This window comes from Tenrec ecaudatus, chromosome 18 (genome assembly GCF_050624435.1).
Source record: "Tenrec ecaudatus isolate mTenEca1 chromosome 18, mTenEca1.hap1, whole genome shotgun sequence".
Lineage (NCBI taxonomy): Eukaryota > Metazoa > Chordata > Mammalia > Afrosoricida > Tenrecidae > Tenrec > Tenrec ecaudatus.
This window is the reverse complement of record NC_134547.1, coordinates 72,375,287-72,398,121: the sequence shown is the minus strand read 5'-3', so window position 1 is coordinate 72,398,121 and position 22,835 is coordinate 72,375,287. Positions and strand designations below refer to the sequence as shown.

Below are 22,835 nucleotides of genomic sequence, written 5' to 3'. Positions count from 1 at the left end.
TTTCACTTCACTGCTGAGCACACTGTTGGCACTACCCAGGGATTTTCTCTTTCTACACAGTCTATGGGACAAAAAAAGGGGTTGAGTCCATTTCAAGGGCATTTCGGGACAGAATAGGGCTGCCCTCTAGAGTTTCAAAGACGGCCAATCATTATGGGAACAAAGGTCACACCTTCATCCTGTGGAGCAGCTGGGGAAGGTGTGGGCCACCGACCTTCTGCCCGGCACCTGGGCTCAAGAATGGGAGCAGGCAAGGCATCAGCAATGTGAGAGAGGGAAAGAGGATGCGGTGAGGGCAGCGAGGGCGAGGCTGGCTGTGCATGGATGCATGCTTGTACTTCCCGAAGCTCTGTGCAAAGAGCTGGGCCAGCAGAGGGCAGCAGCATCTACTGCTGCCGGATCGCTTCCTCACACCCATTCTCTGCCTCCTTCCTCCCCACCCGCCTCTCTGCACTTTCTTCCCACACCACAGGCTGGGAAAAGGGGCCCTGGGGGTGCAACGGTTATGAATTGGGCTGCTAACCACAGGCTAGCAGTTCAACCCCCAGTCATTCCTTGGGAGAAAGACGTGGCTTTCTACTCCTGTTAAGAGTTACAGTCTTGAAAACCTAAAGGGGCAGTTTATTGCTGTTGGGTAGTTTCAACGGATGGCTACCCTGGGCACAACAGAATGAAACAAGCCTTAGTCCTACCCCATCCTCACAAGTGTGTTTAGGCGTGAGTCCATTGTTGCAGCCACGGTGTCAATTGATCCAATTGATCTCATCGAAAGCCTTCCTATTTTTTTTTTTTTTGCTGCTTCTCCACTTTACCAAGGACGACACGCCGACTAAGAAATGAAAAATGCCTGTACCAGACTGAGCTCCTGTGGGTACCAGAGGCCCCAGCCTAAACCAACCAGTCTAACCGTGCATGGTGGGCACTGGAGGAAAATGCTTGTAATAGTCTGAGTAGCCGCTGTTCTCCAAGGATCCAGAATCTATTTGTTTATACACCCAAGACCCAGCGGCAACAGCGTTTCTGGATGTCCGTGAGTGAAGACAGAATAACCGAATTTAAAGCTGATTTGAATCATATCGAAGTTTACAGGGTCCCCAAAGAAATGCCTTCCTGAAAATGAATGCTTTATGACTCTGTATTATATGTTCTGCCCAGCTGATTCAGAAGCAGACTTTTAAATTTATGTTAGATGCATTTGTAGACGCAAATTGTACCTTAGAAAGAGTTTCAAAAATTTTGTGGGTGGAAAATGGAATTAAAAGCAATAGGTTTGTTCCCGCCCCCTCCCCCCTAGGACTTTTTGAAGCTCCTTTGTATAAGTGGGATTAAAAATTTTTTTGTATACAAGTAGTATGAAAAAAATGCCACCATTCTAGACATTCTGCCCATGAAATTTTCAGAGGCTAATTTCTCAAAAGTGGGCAACCAGTTCCTTCTTTGTAGTCTGTTCTTAGTCTTGAGGCTCTGCTGAAACGGGTTCACTATGTGCGACCCTGCTGGCATTTGACATACCAGTGGCATAGCTTCCAGCATCCATGTAACACACATGCTGTGACGGTATGACAAACAGACAGGCTAGTGCTTTCTTCTATTGTTCATAGCGTCTCTATGAGTCAGTATCTGACAACAACAACAGCAACAACAACAACACTAGAGATGCTGTTCTCCAACCTGATTAGTTGTTTCCATGTTAGTGATAGCACTGGGTGGGGGGGGGGCTCCACAGGAGAACACGTTAGATCTATTACCTTTCATGAACTACAGCCAGGCAGCGCCCAGTGTGAGGAGATGGCTCCTGCAGCAATTCCCTCATGGGTCAGGGATCCTGCTCAGAAGGTCCACAGCACTGGACCAGAAAGAAGAATCCCACAACCCCACGGAAGGGGCCCTTTGTAGCCGTGAGACCCACAGGAAAGCGTACTTAGAGGTGAAATGCATGTCACCGGTCGGAAGCAGGGCCCGGAGATCTGGGAAGCAGATCCCATCCCTCTGAAGGTGAGCAACTTAGAGCCACCGTTTGCTCCTTCGGCAAACACCATGAAGAGACAGCAGGAGGACACAGATGCAGGGGCTGTGCGAACCGCCAACCACAAGGTTGGGGGTTCAAATCCCAGATGTGTAGTGGGAGAACGAGCAGTCTGCTTCCATGAATAAAAGATCTACAACATCGGGAACCCCGTGGGACAGTTCGACTCTGCCCCGTGGGGTGGCTGTGTGAGTAGAAATCAACTTGAAAGCCTAAACCCAGAATTTGCTCTTCCCCTCTGAGTTCTGCTATGCTGCCGGGTCCGCTCCAGCGAAGCGATGCCGCTCACTCGTTTTTATCCATCTTCCAATCAGGGTTAAGTTCCCTGGATCTCTTTTGTGGGGTGGGGCAGGGGAGGGGAAGGGCTCTGCATGTACTGTGGCTCAAAGGACCAGACTCACTGCCAAGGTCGAGTCAATGCTGACTCACAGCAGCCCCTGTGGGCTTCTGAGATAGTAACTGCTTACAGAAGGAGAAAGCCCAGTCTTTCCCCCGAGAAGCTACTGGTGGCTTTGAACTGCCGACCATGCGGATCACAGCCCAACTCAGAACCATTACACCACCAGGGCTCCCTTATATTGTGGCAAGAAGTAATTAATTCAGTTTCTATACAGTTTCACTAAAGTCCATAAGGAAATCTCATGCCAAGGAACAAAAAGTTGCCTGCAAAATACAGCTAACATGGAAATGATCGATTGTGTGATCACCCTGGCTTGTAGTGAGAGAGACGCAGACAACATCATCTGCTCGTAGTAACAAACATATATGAGGGGGTACTCCCCCAAAATGGAATTTTTTCCAAAGCTATGTTATTATTCCTTTTTTTTAAAACAACCTTCTCACCTTCAAAGCATTCTCCATGGCACTTGGCACACTTGTCAAATCTGCGATTCCATCCTTGGAGACATTTTGCACACACATCTGTTTGCATGGCTGACAGCGCCTCCCTCGTGTTTTCTTCACCTCGTCTACACCATCGAATCACTGTCCTTTCATGTCCCTCTTCATTCGTGGAAAAAAAGGGAAGTCTCATGGAGCGAGGACAGGTGAGTAAGGTGCGTGGGGCAAGAGAGGCATGCTGGCTTTTTTTTTTTTGCCCAAAAACTGGGGCACTGAGATGGCTGCGTGATGAACTGTCATGGTGGCACTACCAGTTCCCCGTCTGCCACAAATCAGGCCTTTTTGTTGCACACTGTTACACTATCCTTTCTGAACCTCTAAATAGAAAGCTTGATTAACAGTCTGACCTGGTGGAACAAACTCCAAATGTACTAGGAATCGACATTTTTACCCATTCAGGAAGTTGACAGACGTCCAGAAAGGGTTTGTCACCAGTTGACATTTCACCTTTTTGAAACAAGAAAACCGCTCATACACTTGAATTTTTCCCACAGCGCTGTTCTTGTAAGCTGTGTTCAACCTCACATCAGTTTCTGCAGCACTTTTCCCGAGCAGGAAACAAAATTTCACAGCCACACGCTGTTCTCTTAAATCGGCCATCACAAAAAACTAGGTTTGAGTGAAAGTGCTTTAATGGAACAATTTTACTGTGACCAGAGAGAACCTTCCCAGGTGATGCCACTGGGTGCACTAACGCAGAGTGAGTTCCTCAGCGCTCACCTCGTGGGACAAACGCATGCCACGAACGCTCTATTCTGCCCAGCACAATTCAGAGTTTTGGGGGGGAGGCACCCCCTCAGGGCATGTCATCTTTCCCCAGGAAGAACTGGCAAGTGCTTCCAAGGGGGATTAGGGCATACACGAAGCTGGTGTGTGTGTGTGTTGTACACACCTGGGCACAGATGTGTTGTTTCGGGGACACAGACAGAGCTAGAGACTCATTCCATGCTCTGAAAGAAGAAGACAACACGGCATTCATACCAATGGCACAGTCGTTGGAGAATGGGTGGCAGAATGAAGGAATTAGAGTCAGAACTTTCCCGTCCCCTTTCCTGCTTTTAACCAGCAACAGCCATATTTTCCACGCGACTCGCACAGGTGCACGCAGCGAGATTTCTCGCCCTCTTAGCCTGGTGATCACGACCCAGCCCTCACTGCTGCTGGGCTTTTCAGGTGGAAACATCAGCATCCTTCCCGACTCCTTCTCGTCATCCTCCTCTGTGCCAACCAGCCCATAATTAGGATTTCCAGGGGTGCCGGAAACCACCCCAGGTACTGGGGTTACAAACAGGTGGGTTGCCACCATCCCTCAAGAAGTCCCTGTCCTCGAGGAATCAATGGTTGAGACCAGCAGCCCCCGGAGGACGTTTCTGTGTGAGAGGAGTCTGCTGCACCCAGGCTGCCTCGTCCTGAATACTCGCACGTGGCCGACGAGACCCAGGGGCTGGTTTCGAAAGCCTGCTCTCCTTCCTTGCTTTCCCTCCACTCCCTACCTGCCCCCAGCCCTCCATTCTGACTGACAGGCGGGCCGAGAGTAGAAGAAACTCGAACCCCGAGGGCCTCGCACAGGCATCTGGCTGAGTGAATGTGTGCGAGCGCACATGGCACTGCCTTTTGTGGCCTGGGCTTTCTGAGGTCACATACTAGCCCATCTCCCTCGTAGCTCCCCGCACCCAACCGCAGCAAATATCTCATTGCCGCCACTCCCAGCGAAAGCATCCTTAACTCAGGAACCCAGCCAGTGGCTTGTGTGCGAAACCACGATCTGTTTCCCCGAAAGAGAGAACGTGTTCCTTCCAGCTCACCTCCCGGTCCAGCAGCGCAGGTGACACGACGGTGACAATGTCTCCTTTCTCGGGATCGATGTAGAACATGTTGGGTGAAGGCTTGTCAGGCGTCTGCTGACGGATATTATACCGCAGGAGGGCATTGTCGGTGGCGGGGTCATCCGCATCAAAGGCTGTCATCCGCATCACCGTGGTCCCTAAGGGGGTGGGGAGGAAGGACAGGAGATGGTTACCAGTCACTGTGGGGAATGCCGGTGGTCAGGGCGCCCCCCCACTGGGCAGTGACAGTGTAGTGATGTGCCAATCACTTTCCAAATTAAAATGGGAAAGCATGTCCCTAGCTCCTCTACGTGTAACCTCTTCTCCTGCTAGCCTATCACGTTGGAAGACCTGAAATAACAGAAAGAGATCTTTGCTGTTCAGCCGAGTGGCAGTTTAATTTTTTCCTTGGGCTGAAATGCTGTTTATTTTCATGAGCCTTCACTCCAGAGGGGACGGGCTTTTTGACAAGTGCTGCCTTCATTTTAATAGTGTTTATTGGATGCCTACTACGTGTGGGGTCCTGAGCCAGGTCTGGGGGAGACTGAGATGCAAAAAGGCCCAGTGCTGGTGTCTGTGAGCTCAGAGAATAGCAGGGAAGTGGATATATTTAAGTCTATCTCACCCATCTCTCTCTTTCTCTCTCTAATGCAGTCATGCATCCATCTACCCACCCATCAACCTACCCACCCATCAACCTACCCATCCATCCATCCATCCATGCATCTATCCACTCATCCATCCATTCCATCTACTTATCCATCATCCATCCTCAAAGCATACAACATTAAAAGTACAAGCAAAAAAAGACAAAATAGATACATTAAACTTCCACAAAATTAAAGATATTTTGTGCTTTACAGGACTTGATCATGAAAATGAAGATCTAACCTGCAGAGTTGAGAGAATACATTTGGTAACCACATCTCTGATAAGGGTTTACTCTTCAGAATGTGTAAAAAAAATCCTTACAACTCAAAAACAAAAAGCCAAAAGCCCAGTTTTAAATATGAGCCAAGGACTTGAGTAGACATTTTCCCAACAATGATATAGAAATATCCAATAAGGCCATGAAAAGATGCCCAGCATCAATAGTCCCTATAGAAAGGTAAATCAAAGCCACAGTGAGCTACCACTTCTACCCCACCAGTGTGGTTATTACGAGAAAAACAGAAAACATGATAAGCATTCAGAGACTGTAGGAACAAACGGAACTCCAAGCGATTCTACTTCTACCTCTAACGCTACACCAAAGAGAGCTGAAAGCTGGACCTCGGGTGCACACCCCCGCCCAAGGAACAAAAGCTGGACGTACACCAAGTGTCAGATGGAGTGGGAAACCACATGGGGCGCAATCATACGTGGCAAATGACTCAGGCACAGAGAAAGCCATGCCCCAGTACAAGCTACAGCACAGATGAACTTTGCAACCATTCTCACTGTTGTGTTGATTCCAGCTCATAGTGACCCATTAGGACAGGGCAGAACTGCATCCGCCGCTTCCAAGATTGCAACTCTTTGTGATAATAGAAAGCCGTGTCTTTCTCCCATGGAGCTGCAGGTGGTTGAGAACTGCTGACTGTGCAGTTAGCAGCCCAGCATGCAGCACTAGGCCAACAGGGCGTATCATGAAAGTTTTATGCCGAGTGAGATAAACCAGGCACAAACAGGCTTAGGTAGGATGGTCCCAGGCAGATAGAATGGGAACCGGGAGAGGAAACAAAGCGGATCTGTGTTTGGGAGAAGAGTACACAGGAGTTCAGATGCCAGGAGCCCCACGTTTCTGTTTGGGGTGATGGCAAACTTTTGGAACTGGATAGTGGTGATATTTGCACAGCAAGGGAAATGCAACGAATGCCACTTGATTGCACACTGAAAATGGTTAAAACGGCGAACGCATCTTTCCACACCTTCTAAATGACAACACCAACTGCAAAAAGCGCAGAATCGTAATTACCAAGGGAAACATGTGCGAGCAGAAGCAGGCAAACTCGCCTGCTGGCCTTGACGACGGCGTGGCCATCCCAACAGGCACACAGAGACCTGAACCAACCATCCCTTAGCATCACACCCCGCTCTCCTGTGAAACAGGGCCCCAAGTTCTGCCCCCAAGCCCTTCTGAGCCCTTGTGGCCTTCGTGATCATGCAGTCTTTATTAGGTCCCACCCAGTCGGTTCCGACACACAGTGAATGATGTCCAAATCACTACCTGGTCCTGCCCCACTTTCACAGTCGTTGCTGTGCGAGCCCACTGTTGCAGCCACTGTATCAGTCCATCATGTGCGAGTCTTTATTTTCTCAACGACCCTCTTCTTTACCGAGCATGCTGTCCTTCTTTGGGGACCGGTCTCCCCTGATAACATGCCCAAAGTCCTTGAGGTGAAGTCTTTAGCCATCCTGCTTCTAAGGAGTATTTGGGTTATAGCAACTCTTGGAAGACAGATTTGGCCATTGGTCTGGCAGCCCGGGGTATATTGAATAGTCTTTGCCAGCACCAGATTTACTCGTTTTCTTCCGGTGTCTCTTGTTCTCCAGCGTTCTTGCGCATACGAGGCAATTGAAAGTTCCATGGCTCGGGTCACAAGCACATTAGAGACACTTTTCTTTGCCATCACTTCAAAGCGGTCTTCAGCAACAGATCTATCCAATGCAATACATCCTGTGATTTCGGGACTGCTGCTTCCATGAGCTTTCATTGTGGAGCCAAGATAACCGAAATCCTCGACAACGTTCATAGTTTCTGTTCACTGTCCTGTTGCTTATAGGTTCATTTGTGAGGCTTTTTATTTTCTTCATGTTGACGTGTATTTGCACCGAAGGCTGTAGTCCTTAATCTTTAAGAGTAAGTTCTTCAAGTCTTCTTAGCTTTCAGCAAGCCAACTTGTGTCATTTGCATATCAAAGGTTGTTCATACGGATTCCTTTGACCTCCATGCTGTGTTCTTCATTTAGTCTAGATTCTAGGATGCTCTGCTAGGCATCCAGAATGAGTTAAGCATGGTGAGAGGATACAACCCTGACACACACCTTCCCTGATTTTAAGCCACATAGTATCCACTTGTTCTACTTACATGGCTGCCTCTTGGCCTAGGCACAGGTGCCACGGGAGCACGGTTAAGGGTCCTGAAATTCCCATGCTTTGCAATGTTATCCATAATCATAATGCCATTCATACAGGTGCATATCTTTGTCTAATCACTAAAACACAGGTAACCCTTTTTCTTGTATTCTCTGCTATTCGTCCGGATGCATCTGACATGCACACTGATATCCCTCCTTCCCTGCCCTCTGCTGAATTGGGCTTGAATTTCTGGCAGCTCCATGTTAATGTATGGTGGTAACCATTTTTCAATGATCTTCAACAGGGTTTTGTTTGTGTGTGATATTGATGATACTGTGTGATAATTTCCATGTACTGTTGGATCACCCTTCCCTGGGGTAGGCCTAAATAGGAACCTCCTCCAGGCGGGTGGCCAGGTCTTACAAATTTCTTGGCATAGATGAATGGGTGCTTCTAGTGCCACATTGGTGCATTTGTAACATCTCAGCTAGTGTTTCTTGAATTCCTGGGCCTAATTTTTCACTAAGGCCTTTAGTCTAGGCTGGGCATCTTTTTTTCCATACCAAGGTACATGATCATATGCTACCTCCATCAGGGTAACAGATCACTACCATAGGGATAAGGTTATTGGCCCTTAGGCCTGACTGGTCAGATAAACTAGGTGAGGGGTGGGGAGGATTTGACTGCCATAAAATCAGATCAATTTGTTAAGCACTCTCAATTAACTTCACTAAGTCAATGCTTGAAGAAACCTTGCCTCCCTTGGCTTGCTGTACTGCTCTGTCAACTATCAAAGAGCATGCAGGATTCAGGATCCTTTTTACGAATGGAACGCTCTTCGTCCATGTGTTCCCATCACCGTGTCCCATGTCTTCTGAAGTTTCTCCAGACGGTAATGCACTCCTTTCCCCGTTGAACCATATATACTATGGAGCCAGGATTCCTTTTTCATCCAGCGGGGCAGGCAGCCACTTCCAATCCACTGGAGTTGGTGTAAAAGGGTGACACTTGTTGTGTTTCCTGATCCAGGGAAACAGGTCAAATTGAGGATCTCCATCATCAATCACAGGCAGCTTTCCAGTGGACGGTCTCAGCCTGCCACGAGCAAAGTGAGCTCAATGTGGCCAGAGACACCAGCGGATGCCTCAAGCCCATCGTTTCCACACCAAATGTGTCAGGGCAAATGTCAGGGCAAATGTTTATGACCTGGTGCCTCCAGGTTAGTCGGTGTCTACTGAACGTTTGATGGAGTAAACAGGTGGCCCGTTTGATTCATCTTTAGTTGACGCTGTAAGGTTCAGGGGAGGCACAAGTGGTCTGCTCTCAGCAATAACCAGAAGGCTGGTGGTTTGAACACACCCATCAAGGCCATGGAAGACTGGCTGGCGATCCACTTCTGAATGGAGAATGGCGTGCAGTTCTATCGTGTACCACACGCAGTTGTCACGATTCAGAATTGACTCACTGGCAGTGGTTTTTCGTTTGCTTTAAATGATGCCAAGGAACTCTGGTGGCAATGTATTTTAGACATTGGGCTGTCAACTGCAAGGTTGGGAGTTCAAACCCATCAGCCACTCTGCAGGAACAAGATAAGGCTGTCATATGTTCCTGTAAAAATTTAGTCTCAGAAACCTGATGGGGCCATTCTACTGTATCCTGTAAGGTTGCTGTGAGTCAGATTTAATTTAAGGTCAGTGGATTGGGTTTAATTGATTTCACAGATGAAAAAGAATAAAAAAGATAAATAAATTAAGCATGGCTAGATGATGAGATAGAGCCCGGATGGCCTGTCATCCGAAAGGTCAGCAGTTCAAAACCACCAGCCCCTCCTCTGAAGAAAGATGAGGCTTTCTACTCCTGTAAACAGTGACAGTCTCAGAAACTCATGGGTGGTGGTGGTGGTGCTGGTGGTGGCAGTTCTACCCTGTCCTATAGGGTCTCTATGAGTTGCCATCGACTCGATGGCTGTAGGTTTGGTGTTTTTGGAGATGATGAGATAGAGGGGAAAGAATCCTTGGATTGACGTATTTCCAATTTTCACCCATAAATTCGTTGTGAACATCTTTTGTGGTTGGGGAGTATAAGAACAACAGAAGGATATCCTGGGATATTATCCAGATGACGCGGAAATGGTAATCTTTTTGTACAATTGTCAGAGGTCATACGGACCTGGTCCTAAGCCTGCCTTTGTGTTAACCCCAATATTCATAACCAGATTTCTTCATGATGCCAAATTCTATGGAGAATAAAGAGTATCCAAGTCATACAAAATGTATTCACACGTCTAAGACCATGAGCTCCGCAATCGCATGAGTAGAATCCTTGGTGACTCTGGGGCATTGGGCATGTTCCTCTGCCGGCTTCAAGCTTCAGTTAATAAATCTTTCTTCCTGCTGATGGTGAAGATTGAATTGGACGCTATCTTTAAAGAACTGCAAACAGTAACTGCAACAGCAGCACTAAGAGAATAATATTAGGCTTCGTTTCAGATTTGCCTCAGGTTCTATGCCAATCATGGCAGACAGACGATGTCCTCAAAGTGTCTGAGAATTCCAATTCCCCAAGCACCTGGCAGCCCATATGGATGTTTGAATCTCTGTGTTCATTATCCTGAAGTTGTCTTCTTATCTCTCTCCCTTCCATCTTCGCCATGACACTTGTCCACAGATGTGGTCTTTCTACTAGGAGGACAGCGTTGGCCTGGGATCAAGCCATATTTTAATTGCCGCCTATGAATGTGAACCTTGGACAACGAATAAGAAAGACCACAGAAGAGTGGATGCATTTGAATTACGGTGTTAGTGAAGAATACGTAATTTATGTGGGATGTCAGAAGAACACACAAATCTGTCTCGGGAGAAGTACAGTCAGTGTGCTCTTGAAGCAGAAGCTCCTGGCGTTCACACACAGGATTGTTTTCCCTTCACAGTGTCTCCCTCTCAAAAACTCATTGTCACCACGTCTATTCTGACTCATACGACCCTCTATGACAGGGTAGAATAGGCCCTGGGGGCTTCTGAGACTAAATCTTTATGGGCATAGAAAGCCTCATCTTTCTCCCAGGGATCAGGTCGTGGGTTTGAACCGCTGACTTTGTGGTTAGCAGCTCACAGAGTAGGCCGTGAAGTCTGAATTCAGGACACCAGCTCCATGGGAAGCTGTTCTCTGTGTGCTCTGGGGAACTGCTCAGCATTTTCAGCATCGTTCTTGGGGTTCCTTAGAAATTTCCGCATAGCTTCTCTCCCTCTCTTCCACGCATGCCTACTCTGCTCTCCTCATACCCCAACGTGGTTAGGGTTAAGACACACCCTACAGTGGGAGGAGCTCATTAGGTCCACAGGTCCAGGGGTGTATCTCAGAGGTGTGATGTCACTGGAGGACACCCTCTGGAAGTTGTGTCATATATATTTCCATCTTTTGGTATAAGAAACCCAGGACTGATGAACCTATAGGGACAGCAAGTAGAATAAGGGCTTTGGGGGGAGGGAGGTACAGTGGTGGTGGTGGGGTAAAAGGGGGATCATGTCAAGGAGTCCATGTAGAAAAAGAAGGCTTGGAAACTGCGGTAGCCATTGTATAATTCTGCTGGACACGACTGAACTATGGAACGATCTATGTATTAAATCCCAATTAACAACAAATTAAAAAGAAAAGATTAACAACACCTATTTTGGGGTACACAATTCACCCTGTGACACTGGTCCAAGCCTACATCCTGGACACTAAGAAGGACTCGTTTGTGTCCATCAGCCTGCCTGATTCTGCTGTGCTAGTCTCAGCTATCTGTGTGTGCTCCTGAGGGTGCAGAAGAGAGCGTTTCATGACAGACAGACAGACAGACAGACGTGTGGGTCTTCATACAGGGCATTGCTGTCTTCTCCCGAGTGCCACAGTACATGATAATCACCCTGTCACTCCCAGAGGCAGGTAAACTAGTGCCAGCCTCTCAAAAGCAAAATGAAAGAATTACCGGCTGGCGCTCCAGAGTCTGCAGTTGGGTAGTCCTCCTGTTTGGTTGCGGGATCAGGCCGCCAGCCTGACAGGCTGCTGAACAATCAGAGGGGCTTTGTTGTGGTCCAGTACCCTTCCTCTCACCGGCATCTCTCTGATTGAAAACACTCCACGCTTCGTGCAGTGGCCTTGAAAAGTGGTTCATGGCATGTTGCCTCTCTGTGGCTTCAGTCCAAGTGTACGTTTGGGGAGCAGAGGCCAGACTGGACGGTGAGTGGGTCATTTCACCTGTGAGAAGAGGCCACCAGCTTCAGGATCGGCATCCCTGGGAGATGAGATGATTCTGTTTCTTGAGATGTCTCCGAGGCCATTCCAAACATAGACTCCTTGACATCAAAGGTGTCAATGCCTTCCATGTTTAGCCCACCTCATGAGCATTTCTTTTCATCCAAGGTTTTGTGCGTTTCTGGAAGCTCCCTCTCATCTTGAGACACGATGTGGGTGCTAGAGCTTTCGTACGAGCACAGCTAGGGCGAAGGTGAGACTGAACAATTAGAGGGGCTTCCAACGTGCTTCCCTTCTTCACAGTGAGAGCTCTACACAACAGGCAGACACCGACACCAAACCAACACCAGCGTCTGGTGGAGTACGACTGATGGGGAACCCGTGCGCGTCGACGTAGACCTGTGTTGCGCGGGGAGTTTCAGTGGCTGATTTTTTTGTAAAGGAAGATTTCTAGGACTTTCTTCCAAAGCACCTGTGGGTGGCCTGGAACCTCCTACTTTTCAGTTCGCAGCCAAGCACGATCACTGTTGGCACCACATGAGACTCCCCACAGAGATGGCTGGAGGCAGGTGCTGTTGAGTCAGTTCAACGCACAGCGACTGCCTGGACAAGAGAACACAACACTGTCTGGTCCTTGGCCATCTTCACGATGCCGGTCAGGTTCCATTCCTTGGGAAAGCCCCTCTTCCTGACTGAGTGTAGTGGCCTTATCCTGGGACGGGGCTCTCCTGACAAGTCCAAAGGGAGAGAGATGAGCCTCGCTATCCTTGTGTCTAAGGAGCATTCTGGCTGTACTTTGTCCAAGACAGATCTCACCTGAGAACAACTCTGGGGATAGCACATCCATCTTTATGCGCCATGGTCCTTGGGAGACCTGGAAGCGATTGCAACTTTGACCCCAGCTAGAATGCACAAATTCATGAGGATCGAATCCGATGCCCAGAATGTGAGTCATTTTCATGTTCACTGACCCCCCCCCCCATGACCCAGAATTCAGTTCTGGGGGCATCCAGCAGTGTGCAGTGATGGCCAATATAACGTCTCATAAGACCTGACACATGCTAACTCCGAGGCCCACACTCAACATCTATTGAGGAGAAGAATTAATTAAAGCCCTGGAAGCAACCGATTTTGCTTTCTGTACAAGGTGACTGAAAACTCCTGAGGAGTACACGCACACACGAACCTTGTCCCTGTGCCCTCCTCAGTGGTTCCGTGTGTACAGGAACTCATAGAGGAGCCGTCGAATGATTTGTTGGCACAGGATAACCAAGCGACCGGATGGGTATCCAGAGGCAGCCTCACGTGGTGTGGTGTTCCTCTTCCCGGAAAGGAACCCACGTAAAGGATGGTCACTAATGTCTCATTTTCCCACGGACCCGCATTAGCATTTCCGACCTGCTTCCTCCTCACTTGATGAGCTGCCCGCTTGGGAGCTGTCGCTCACAACTCGGCTCTGTGTTTTCCCTGCTGGCAGGAGGGATGGGAGGAGGACGGGGTCTGTTCTCTGCTCGGGGCGTGGACACTGTTCGAGGAATTCTAGCCCTGACCCTCGGAGGGCAAGAGGGGGGAACTGCCAAATGGCAGAGAGCAGAGTCAGATTTCAGCGAGGGGAAAAGCACAAATGTAGGCCTTGCCCCAGCCTGGGGTTGGGGTTTACCATCATTGCTTCTTTTTCAGGGCCCTGCTCCCTGTAAAACCAACCCCCCATTTTTCCAGGATGACATTCACTGTCACAAAGCATCCCCCTTCACCCCCACCTGGATTTTATACGGTGGTCATACTGTAGCTTCCATTCAGAAAGTTCTACGACTGTCGGTTTGAATGATGATATCATCCACGTCATTGACCCTGAGGGTGAGAGTCATAGCATCTCACTCCCTGACATGGAGTCGAGGCTGATTCATAGCGACCCCGCCCCCGTGGGTTTCCAAGACTGTAATTGTTGATGGGAGTAGAAAGCCCACTCTTTCTCCCATGGGACTGCTGGTGGTCTCAAACTGCTGACCATTTCTATCAACCAGGAGATGTGGGTCCACCTCGGACCAAGAGGTCATCCTTCCAATGGAAGCCACATGGGGAGCAGGCAGGTCAGACAAATGGACGGCCTCCTGCCTGCTCTCAGCTTCTTTTATGTGAGCCGTGACTACGGGAGAGAAACGTGTGAGCGCATTGTACCCGAGCCGTTGGTCTGGTGCTTCCACTGCGGCACGCAGCTCGTCGCATCTGATGAAGGCAGGAGGCAGAGATGGAAGAAAACAGACTAGGGCACTTCATTAAATCCTTAGGATGACCCTAGACATGGGAGTCCCTGGAGGCACAGTGGTTGTGGCTTGGGCTGCCCACTGCAAGGTGAGCAGTTTGAAACCACCAGTCTGCTCCCTGGGAGAAAGACAATGCTTTCTACTCCCTTGAAGAGTTAGTCTCAGAAACAGACAGGGAACTTCTTGCCCTGTCCTGTAGGGTCGCTCGGGGATTAGAATCGACGCAATGGCAGTGAGTTTTAGTGAGATCCTAGAAATTAATTCTAAAGAAACGGGGTTGCTTTCAAACCACAGTAAAGGTGACCGATTTAGACAAATGTTAAGACAGCCAGGTAGTTACAATTTTTGGGTGATTGTTAAGTGCCAGTGAGTTGGTTCTGACCATAATGACCCTCGGGTCCCCTGCCATCTGTCCTGCCTCACAATCATCGTTCTGCCTGAGCCCATTGTTGCAGCCACTGTGTCAGACCCTCTTGTCGAGGGTCTTCATCTTTTCCTGTTTGCTGATGCTCTTCGCTCCCAAGCATTAAGTCCTTCTGGAGGAACCGGCCCCTCCTGATGACATGCCCACAGTACGTGAGATGCAGCTCAGTCAGGACCCTCCCCGAGGGAGACAGCTCTGCTCTTGGAAAACCAAAAACGCCTAACGTTGTCGAGGCAGTGGTTACACCTCCACGTAACAGCAGCCACGAGCTCAGATGTGCAGCTGCAATGACCACGGACTCGATTTGAAATGCAACAGACGTCTCTCAAATTTGTTTCCCCGCCCTGGAGCTGGTTGGCTTTTAAAGTACACATTGGCAGTCAAATCTGTAATAAGTTATGACAGGTTGAGCAATGGTTGTCTTCCATCTGCTCGCAGAGGTTGTTTATTTGTGAATGATAAATATAGGTGATGGCAACAGACCACCCGATGGATCTTTCCATCCACCAGTGACTTCTACTCTCCGGCATCTTCAGCATCTTTGCCCCGTGGTCCTGGTGAATGACCAATCTGTGCTGGGCCCCATTTCTAGAAGTTTCTTGGCTTTGTGATGAAGGTACCCAGGGGCTGGAATGAGGGGCCTTCAGCTCATATTTCACCCTATGGCTCCCGTTTCTTTACTTCATGCAGAATTCAGTCTTCACGGCTATCATTCCTTTTTTTTTTTTGGTAGCCCCTTGGGGAAGAACATGGGTAACTCATTGCTGAAATAACCAGACTTGCCTACAACACTTCGAAGCATCAATTTTAGGTAGGCATTCTATTCCTAAGGAGTCCTGGGGACACAATGGGTTAAAAATGGGGCTGCTAAGCAAAGCAGTGGCCCTGCAGGAGAAAGATGTGGAAGTCGGCTTCCAGAAGGATTACAGCCTCGGGGACTTGTTCGGGGAGTAGTATTCTGCATTACAGGGTGGCTGTGAGTCAGAATGGATGCCGAAGCCAGAGTTGACTCTTTCGTTAATATTGAAAATTAAGAACAAGACTTTAGAGTAGATTAGCATGAAACAGCTGAACTGCTCAAAAAATCCCCCCCCCCCACCGACCACCCCCCACAAACAACAGCATGGCATTGTATGGGATGCTTTGCTGGTGAAACCAATGGGAATGATTTTTAAGGATTCGTATCCAGTTTTCTTTCATCATGGGTCTCCGGAGTGGTGTGATTTTAGCCACCAGGAATATTTAGCGATGTTTGGTTGTCACAACTGGAGGGGGTGGGGGCAGGGGGCTAATGGAGCGAGTAGGCAGAGGCCAGGGATCCAGCCATGCACAGGTTAGTCCCTGTCACAGAGAATGATCCTAGGTCACGCGGGGGCTGAAGAGCCCATCTTCGAGGCATTGAGACCAGAGTCCCTGAAAGCAACAGTTCTTTCTCTCCGCATCTGGGGACTTCCAGTGTGGCCCTTTCAGACACTTGTCAGGGGTAGTCAGGCACTGTCCAGTTCCTCTGATTGCTAGGTCGTGGAGACGGATGTTTGTCGGTCTGTTATTTCTTTCTTTTAAAAAAATCATTTTATTGAGAGCTCGTACGACGGTGCCGTAAAGGGGAGCCAGTAGATGGTTTGAAACAGAATGCATATGAACTATTGCATGTCAGAGGGATGACCTGCTCCATACATCTAACTAAGAAAGCTACAGAATAAGGTAACGGGGCCTTTGAGGTCCCCATTTAAGGGACAGAAACAGCAATGATCACTCTACTTGGGATTCTGCCTTCCGGAAGTTCTCCGCGGATAGTGAGACTGCCTCGGAGGTGTTGATTCGGCACAACGGCTCTATTATTCACACTGCTGAATATACACACATGCGTAGGATAGCCGGTTTTAGAGTATGCGCATGCTACCGTAATTCATGGAGTCCTGGTGGCACAGCGGTTAAGTGCTTGACTGCGAAACAATAGGTTGACCTTTCAAACCCACCAGCAATGCCTGTGAAACGTAACGTCCTGCAAAGGTTACATCCAAGGAAATCTCACCGGGTAGTTCGCCTGTGTCACCAGGGGTCACTCTGAGCCAGAATAACAACCTCAACAGCACCCAACTCTGTCACTTAGCATCGTTGGTTAAATCACGCATGACTCAAAGCATGAACAATTTCAATGTCAACAGGAGAATGCTTTGTATATAGTAGGAGTTTAGTAAATATTTGAATGCGCGAATAAATAAATAATGAGGAAATGAATAAATAAAGATGGGCAGGACTGCTATCATCTTTCTTCCATTTCAGCTTAAAGGTGATGACCAAGGTGGGATAGGAAAGGAGTGAATAATTGGTGCTTGGATTCACAATGAATATAAACGAACTCCTGGGCTAATTCTGAACAACGGGTCCACTGTTCCTACCGTGTGCGTCTATGCTAACGGCAAGCAGCTGGGCTGGCTAGAGATCCATAGGAAGCTACTACCCTCCATGGAGATAAGCCTGAAATCCCAATGGCTTAACATCACCCAAGTCAAGTCCACTCTGGGTGGGTGTCTCCCTTTCAAGGGCAAGTACACACTTGCCAAGGGTGACAAAGGCATCCAGACCCTGACACTGTGTGGCCATGTCGTCTGTCATGGTGTGGTTTCCAGGTCCCCAGCGGAGGTGCAGAGAGCTACAACATCACCCACTAATTCCCGACATATATCCCTATTGCTCGAAGACCTGGGGGCTGAAGACAGTCCATGAAAAGGGTGGGACCCACCTGTCCCACTATGTCCCATGGTTGTATGTTCTGCTGTGGCTGCCTTTAAATTCTTCACCATTTTCTTCTTGTACCGGGCTCTGCAAATGACATAGCAGGTCCTCATCAGGAGCCTGGCGCCTGACCTGTGTGGGTCTTGAGACACCCTGGGGGACCTCTGAGGTGCAGGGAATAGTTTGGCCAATAGTCACCACATCTGTCATTGAGCAAATATCTACTTTGTATCATTAGGATCCCAGCTGCTGCCTACTGACCCATTTGGCTGGTTTCTCCAGTGCAGATGAGGGGCAGATGTAAAAGTGTGAAAGGCTAGCAAGCTCCCTCCTGTCCACGCTCCGGAGTTCCTGCACCTCCTCCTGCCTCGCCCTTTTCTCCTTGTCCACCTCCTGGCGCTGGAGTTTGCTTTAGACTAGAGAGCAGTGATTCTTCCACCTCTGTCTGGTGGAATAGTGGTTACACAGTGGGCTGTTGTTAACCCCAAGGTGAGCAGTTCAAAACCACCAGCCATCTAGAGGGAGAAAGATGAGCTTTTCTACTTCCATAAAGAGTTTCAGTCTCAGAAATTCACAGGGGCAGTTCTACTCTGTCCCATAGAATTGCTATGAGTCAGAGTTGGCTTGATGGCAGCAAGTTTGTGCGTTGGTGGCTGCTGCCTTAAAGTTCACCTCCTCTCCCCTCCCTTCGACTTCCTCTTTCTCCTTCTGCTTCTGTTTCTCCCCCTCTTCCTATGTCTTCTTCTATTGCCAGCTTTCCTCTATTTCAGCTTAAGGTGATGCTGAAGGTGGAGTTGGACATGGGTAAATACTTAGTACTTTGGTAGTGAATATGAACTAGTTCCTAGACTAAGTGGAAGACAGCCTATAGTTTCTGTTATTTGTTCTTATTTTAAGGGCAAAGAGTACATCTGTTAGCAATGTCTTCTCTCTTTAACTAGGTACTTGTGTCCCCTCTTCCCTGCCACTCACACGACACAGGGGCCACACGCCTGTGTGTGTGTGAATCTGAAGGAATGTGGTGTGGGACCTTGGATTGCAACACTGTGTATTCCTTAAAATCTCATGGGCTTGGGGTGGGGGGTGTCTAACAGTAATGATATGAATAATTCCAAGCTTATAAGAGCTAGATGTTCTCTTCTGAAGGCATCATTTGATTCAAGTGGTTGGGGCCGGGGGGCTGGGAATGAAAGCCAGAGAGATATTTTTCAGAGCCTCTGCTTCCTGCCTCAGTGCCACCCTCTACTTCCCCCAGCCTCAGTTTTCTCCCCTGTAAAATGGAATGGCATTCATCACAGTGTGGAGTTAGCTTCAGGTTTAAGAACAGCATATGGGACATACAGAAGGCCCGATGAAGTTGCCTTTTCAGTAATTTCAAGGGGGAAGTAAAGATGTGTGTGGACCTACTGTGTGTCAGGAACCATCTTTGTGATAGTCCTTCATTTGTAACCCAACTTCAATGCCACGGAGTCAATTCTAACTCGTGGTAAGGCTATAGGCCAGCGGAGAACTTCCCCTTGGGGTTTCTGAGGCTATAAATCTTTTGGGGAGTGGAAAGTCTCATCTTTCTCCTGTGGAGCAGTTGGTGGCTTCAAACCGCTGACCTTGTGGTTTATCAGCCCAACATGTAACCACCATGCCACCAGAGCTCTTATTCATTTGTAACCATTTGCTGCTTTTCCTTCTTGTTGTTCTTCGTTGAATTGAGTGAAGGTTTCCAGAGCGAATCAGTTTATTACTATTTGACAATCCAAGCACATTTTGGTCTGTGCTACTGAGTGCAAACCCTACAAGGCCACATCCTTCCTCCCACTTCCTTCCTGTGTTCCTGTTTTCCTTCCCCTTCCTTTCTTCCTGAACACCTTGCTGCCTTCTGTGCGTCACTCCTTGACACATCCGGCCTCTCTGACCCCTGTGCTAAGGTGTGCCTCCCTCCCTGGAGGTACAGTCCACCTTGCAGGCTTGTCTGTGGTTTGGCTGAAAGCCGAGCCACAGAGGGGAGTTCATTTCCAGACTTGAAAGTGACTAAGGGCCATTGTCTTGAGGGTTTCACCATTCTCGATCCCACCATTAAGCCTGGCCTTTTTTCAGAGCATCTTCATTTTTAAAGAAGAAACAGAGGCCCAGAGAATTCAAAATAACCTTCCCAAGATCACTGCTGGCAAGTGACTGAGCAGGTATTGAGACGGGTGCGCGTAAGACTGCTTAACATTATGAACAGCTAATATTTACTGAGGACTCAAACAGTTGCCGGGATTCCTCTGTGCATGTCAATCACTTAATCCTCTCCAGAACCCTGAGACGTAGGGCGGTGCCTTCATCAGTCGTGTGGAGAGAAACGAAGAGAAATAGATCTAGTTTCAGGAATTGGCTCCTGTAATGGGGACTGGATGGCAAGTCCATGGGTCAGGTTGACAGGCTTCTCTCTCTCTCTCTCTGTCCACTTACAGGAAGAGTGAGGAAGTTCTACCAAGCTGTACTAGGGGTCAACAAAAGAACATTGCTACAAAATCGTTAAACAACAATCTGCAAAGATCCAGGTGTGCAGCCCTTGTTTCCTGATCTAGTCTCCATTTAGGTCTACGCACGTGTTTACGTCTCTTCACCCAGTACCTGAATTACTCCGCATGCGTTCATTTACCCCACATCAAAACGGCTGTTGGGGCATCCCCGTGGGACTCAAACTGTGTTCTTCGAGTTTGGAGAACAAGGAGAAGTCTGAAGCGGCAAGATCAAGACAACGGTGGATGGGGTAAGGGCTGCCCAGGGGATTTTCATAGGATAGCCTTGCTACTCTTAAAGAATGAACAAGTATAATGTCCTGAGAGGAAAACAAAATTCCTAGGCGAAACTTACCTAACTTATTTCTCACCAATATAGTTCTACATTTTCTTAAAACTTCTTCCTTATAAGGTTCCCGTGTCCTTATCAAGACGCCTCCTTTGTAACCATAACTTTCTTAGCTCACCTCCCTCTCTGCCTTGAACTTAACGGAACCGGCAGATGCTCAGAGGTCATTGGTTTGCTTGGACCTTTCACGAGGCTCCTTAATGAGACTCAGTGCACATTGGAGAGAACTTGTCTGCAGCCATTCACTGACCACAGACACTTGTTCAAATACATTCTGTTCGGCATCAACCCAATACATGTGTGGCCCGGGACCCTGGCACCAGCATCTTTTGACTTCCTCTCACATCTATAGGTGCGACTAAGAGTACACCCTAGGTAACCCCCTACTTTTTTCAGCTGATTGGATGAGCCCTAGTCACATTATGGCGCCTCATCTGCTTTTCAAACGAGCACCTGAGACCATCACATCTAGGCGCTTTGTACTAACACTGGGACTAGAGCTTGAACAAACAACTTGGCGTCATCCCCAAGCCTGTGGACAGGTAACATGAAACATAATCTTCTTGTTTTAAGAAGATGCAATCTGAGGTTCGGGGGTGAGATTACTCTCGAAGGTTCGTCAGCTGGTGGGTGGCGGAATTGCCACCCATCTGTTTGTGCCACCATGGTGGCTTGTGTGTTGCTGTGATGCTGGAAGAAATGACACAGGTATTCTAAATACGATCAAGGTCATCCATTGTGGTAGCTACACAATTTCATGCCAACTTGAAGTGTAGGGGTGGAGTCTAGCCCATCAGTCAGGTCCCAGCCTGGTGGTGCCTCCTTGTGGGCGTGGCCTCCTCCTAAGGAGGGTCCTGGGAAACACCCACCCCCCTTCTCTGCCTTCATATCCATGTGGACCAGCCACGCTGAGACCTGCACTAGCCCTGCGATGCTTCCACTGCCATTTGACCCACAAGACGTCTCACCCACTGGCCTGTGATCCTCCTGCATTTTGCATCATTGCTTGTGGCTGAGTGAGTCTGAAGAAGGGTTTGTGGACTAGTATTGGACTTATGGACTTGATCTGGACTGGGCTGGGATGTTTTCCTGACAGCTAACTCCTTCCTGATCTCAAGCCCTCTCTTGCACATATATGTGTCCCTGGATTTGTTACCTTAGTTGACCTGGCCACACACCCTAATGGTGGGCAGGTCTCAGTGGAGCATCAGGACTAAGACTAGGAGGAAAGGGCCCAGATTGGACTCATGAAAATCAGCCAACATAACTGCCTGAATCCTACCATCAGAGGATTTGACCTGACGGATTTGGACGAGTCGTGCTGAGGAGGTGAAGTGGAGGTCAGTGAGGGAAGAGAGACACTCAATGACACTGAAGGCTGTCGTGACCACAACATTGGACCCGAGCATACTCATCATGCCGGGACAAGGAGCGTGTGGGGTCAGGCTTCACTCCCTTCTGTTATCCAAGATTGACAGCCATCCGCGCTGACTCAGCAGCTACAAGGGACGCAAACTAAGCGAGAGAGAGACAAGATGCAGACTCAAACACCACACCAGCTCTCGCACGCCTTGGGTCAACTGTGAGGCACAGTTGCCTTTTGCAAATGCAACAACGGATTTTCTAGAAGTCTCCCTCCCTGCAGACAGGCTCTGGGACAACCTTTGCCCTGACCCACCCAAGCTAGCCAGAGGGGATGTCTGAGTGCCGTTTGAGAGCTCTAGAGACAAGTAGGGCCTGCGTCCCCAAGCTGTAACTTAGGACGGTGATGGACGGTTACGGGACTGTACCTTTTAGGTAACTAGCAGCCTGAAGTCGCAGGTATGATCCACGAGGGGCCCGGGAGACACACGTGGCGGGGAAGGTGGTGGTGATTACTGCAGTAACAAGATACAAATGAGCCAGGCTGCTGAAATACAGCACGCCTGGGACTCAGCAATGGGTGGGAAGAAAGTGCCTGAAAATTGCTAGTAAAGCTGTAATGTTGCTGATTTTGCAAACATGTGTTCTTCAACTTGATAAGTAAATACATATTGGGTCGCATGGTGATGTTGCAAGCTGTTGTTTTATGACTGGGAAGTCAGCTGCCTGTGATGGATGCCCGCAATGAAAGTATTTATAAAATAACACTGAATTAGAAAGAGTCGCTTTATGAGTCTGGGGAAATGGAGCTTTTATGAAGAATAAAACTTGATGAAGGGGCCTTATCGGGGTCGCACAAATCGGAAATTAAATGTGCTGGGGTGGGGATCTGAGAGGAGGCCCTGTCTCAGACTGTTGGCTCTCAGCCCGGGGAAGCTAATGGAGCTCAGTGTCGAGAGTGGGGGGTGGATTTCAGAGTCATCTCCTCCCACCCTGTCCACGGAGAAGACCATACCAGGAAGACACACCTGGGAGCACAGGCACAGCTCAGAGCTACTGTGAGTTTACTTCCAGGCTCTCGCCACGAAGCAGAGATTGCAGCGAAGCCTGTCTCATGAATTGTTTGTTTCCTCCGGGCCTATCCAAGT

General features: G+C 48.7%; 1 protein-coding gene across 2 annotated transcripts in view; it reads right to left on the bottom strand.

Moving 5' to 3' along the window:
- Positions 1-22,835, bottom strand: part of CDH13 (cadherin 13) — a 1,090,774-nt gene that overhangs the window by 203,320 nt on the left and 864,619 nt on the right. For both annotated transcript variants that reach the window (XM_075536309.1, XM_075536308.1), the window contains exon 7: positions 4,732-4,910. In XM_075536309.1, coding sequence (XP_075392424.1) covers positions 4,732-4,910 — 179 coding nt within the window. The remainder of the gene's footprint in view (positions 1-4,731; positions 4,911-22,835) is intronic.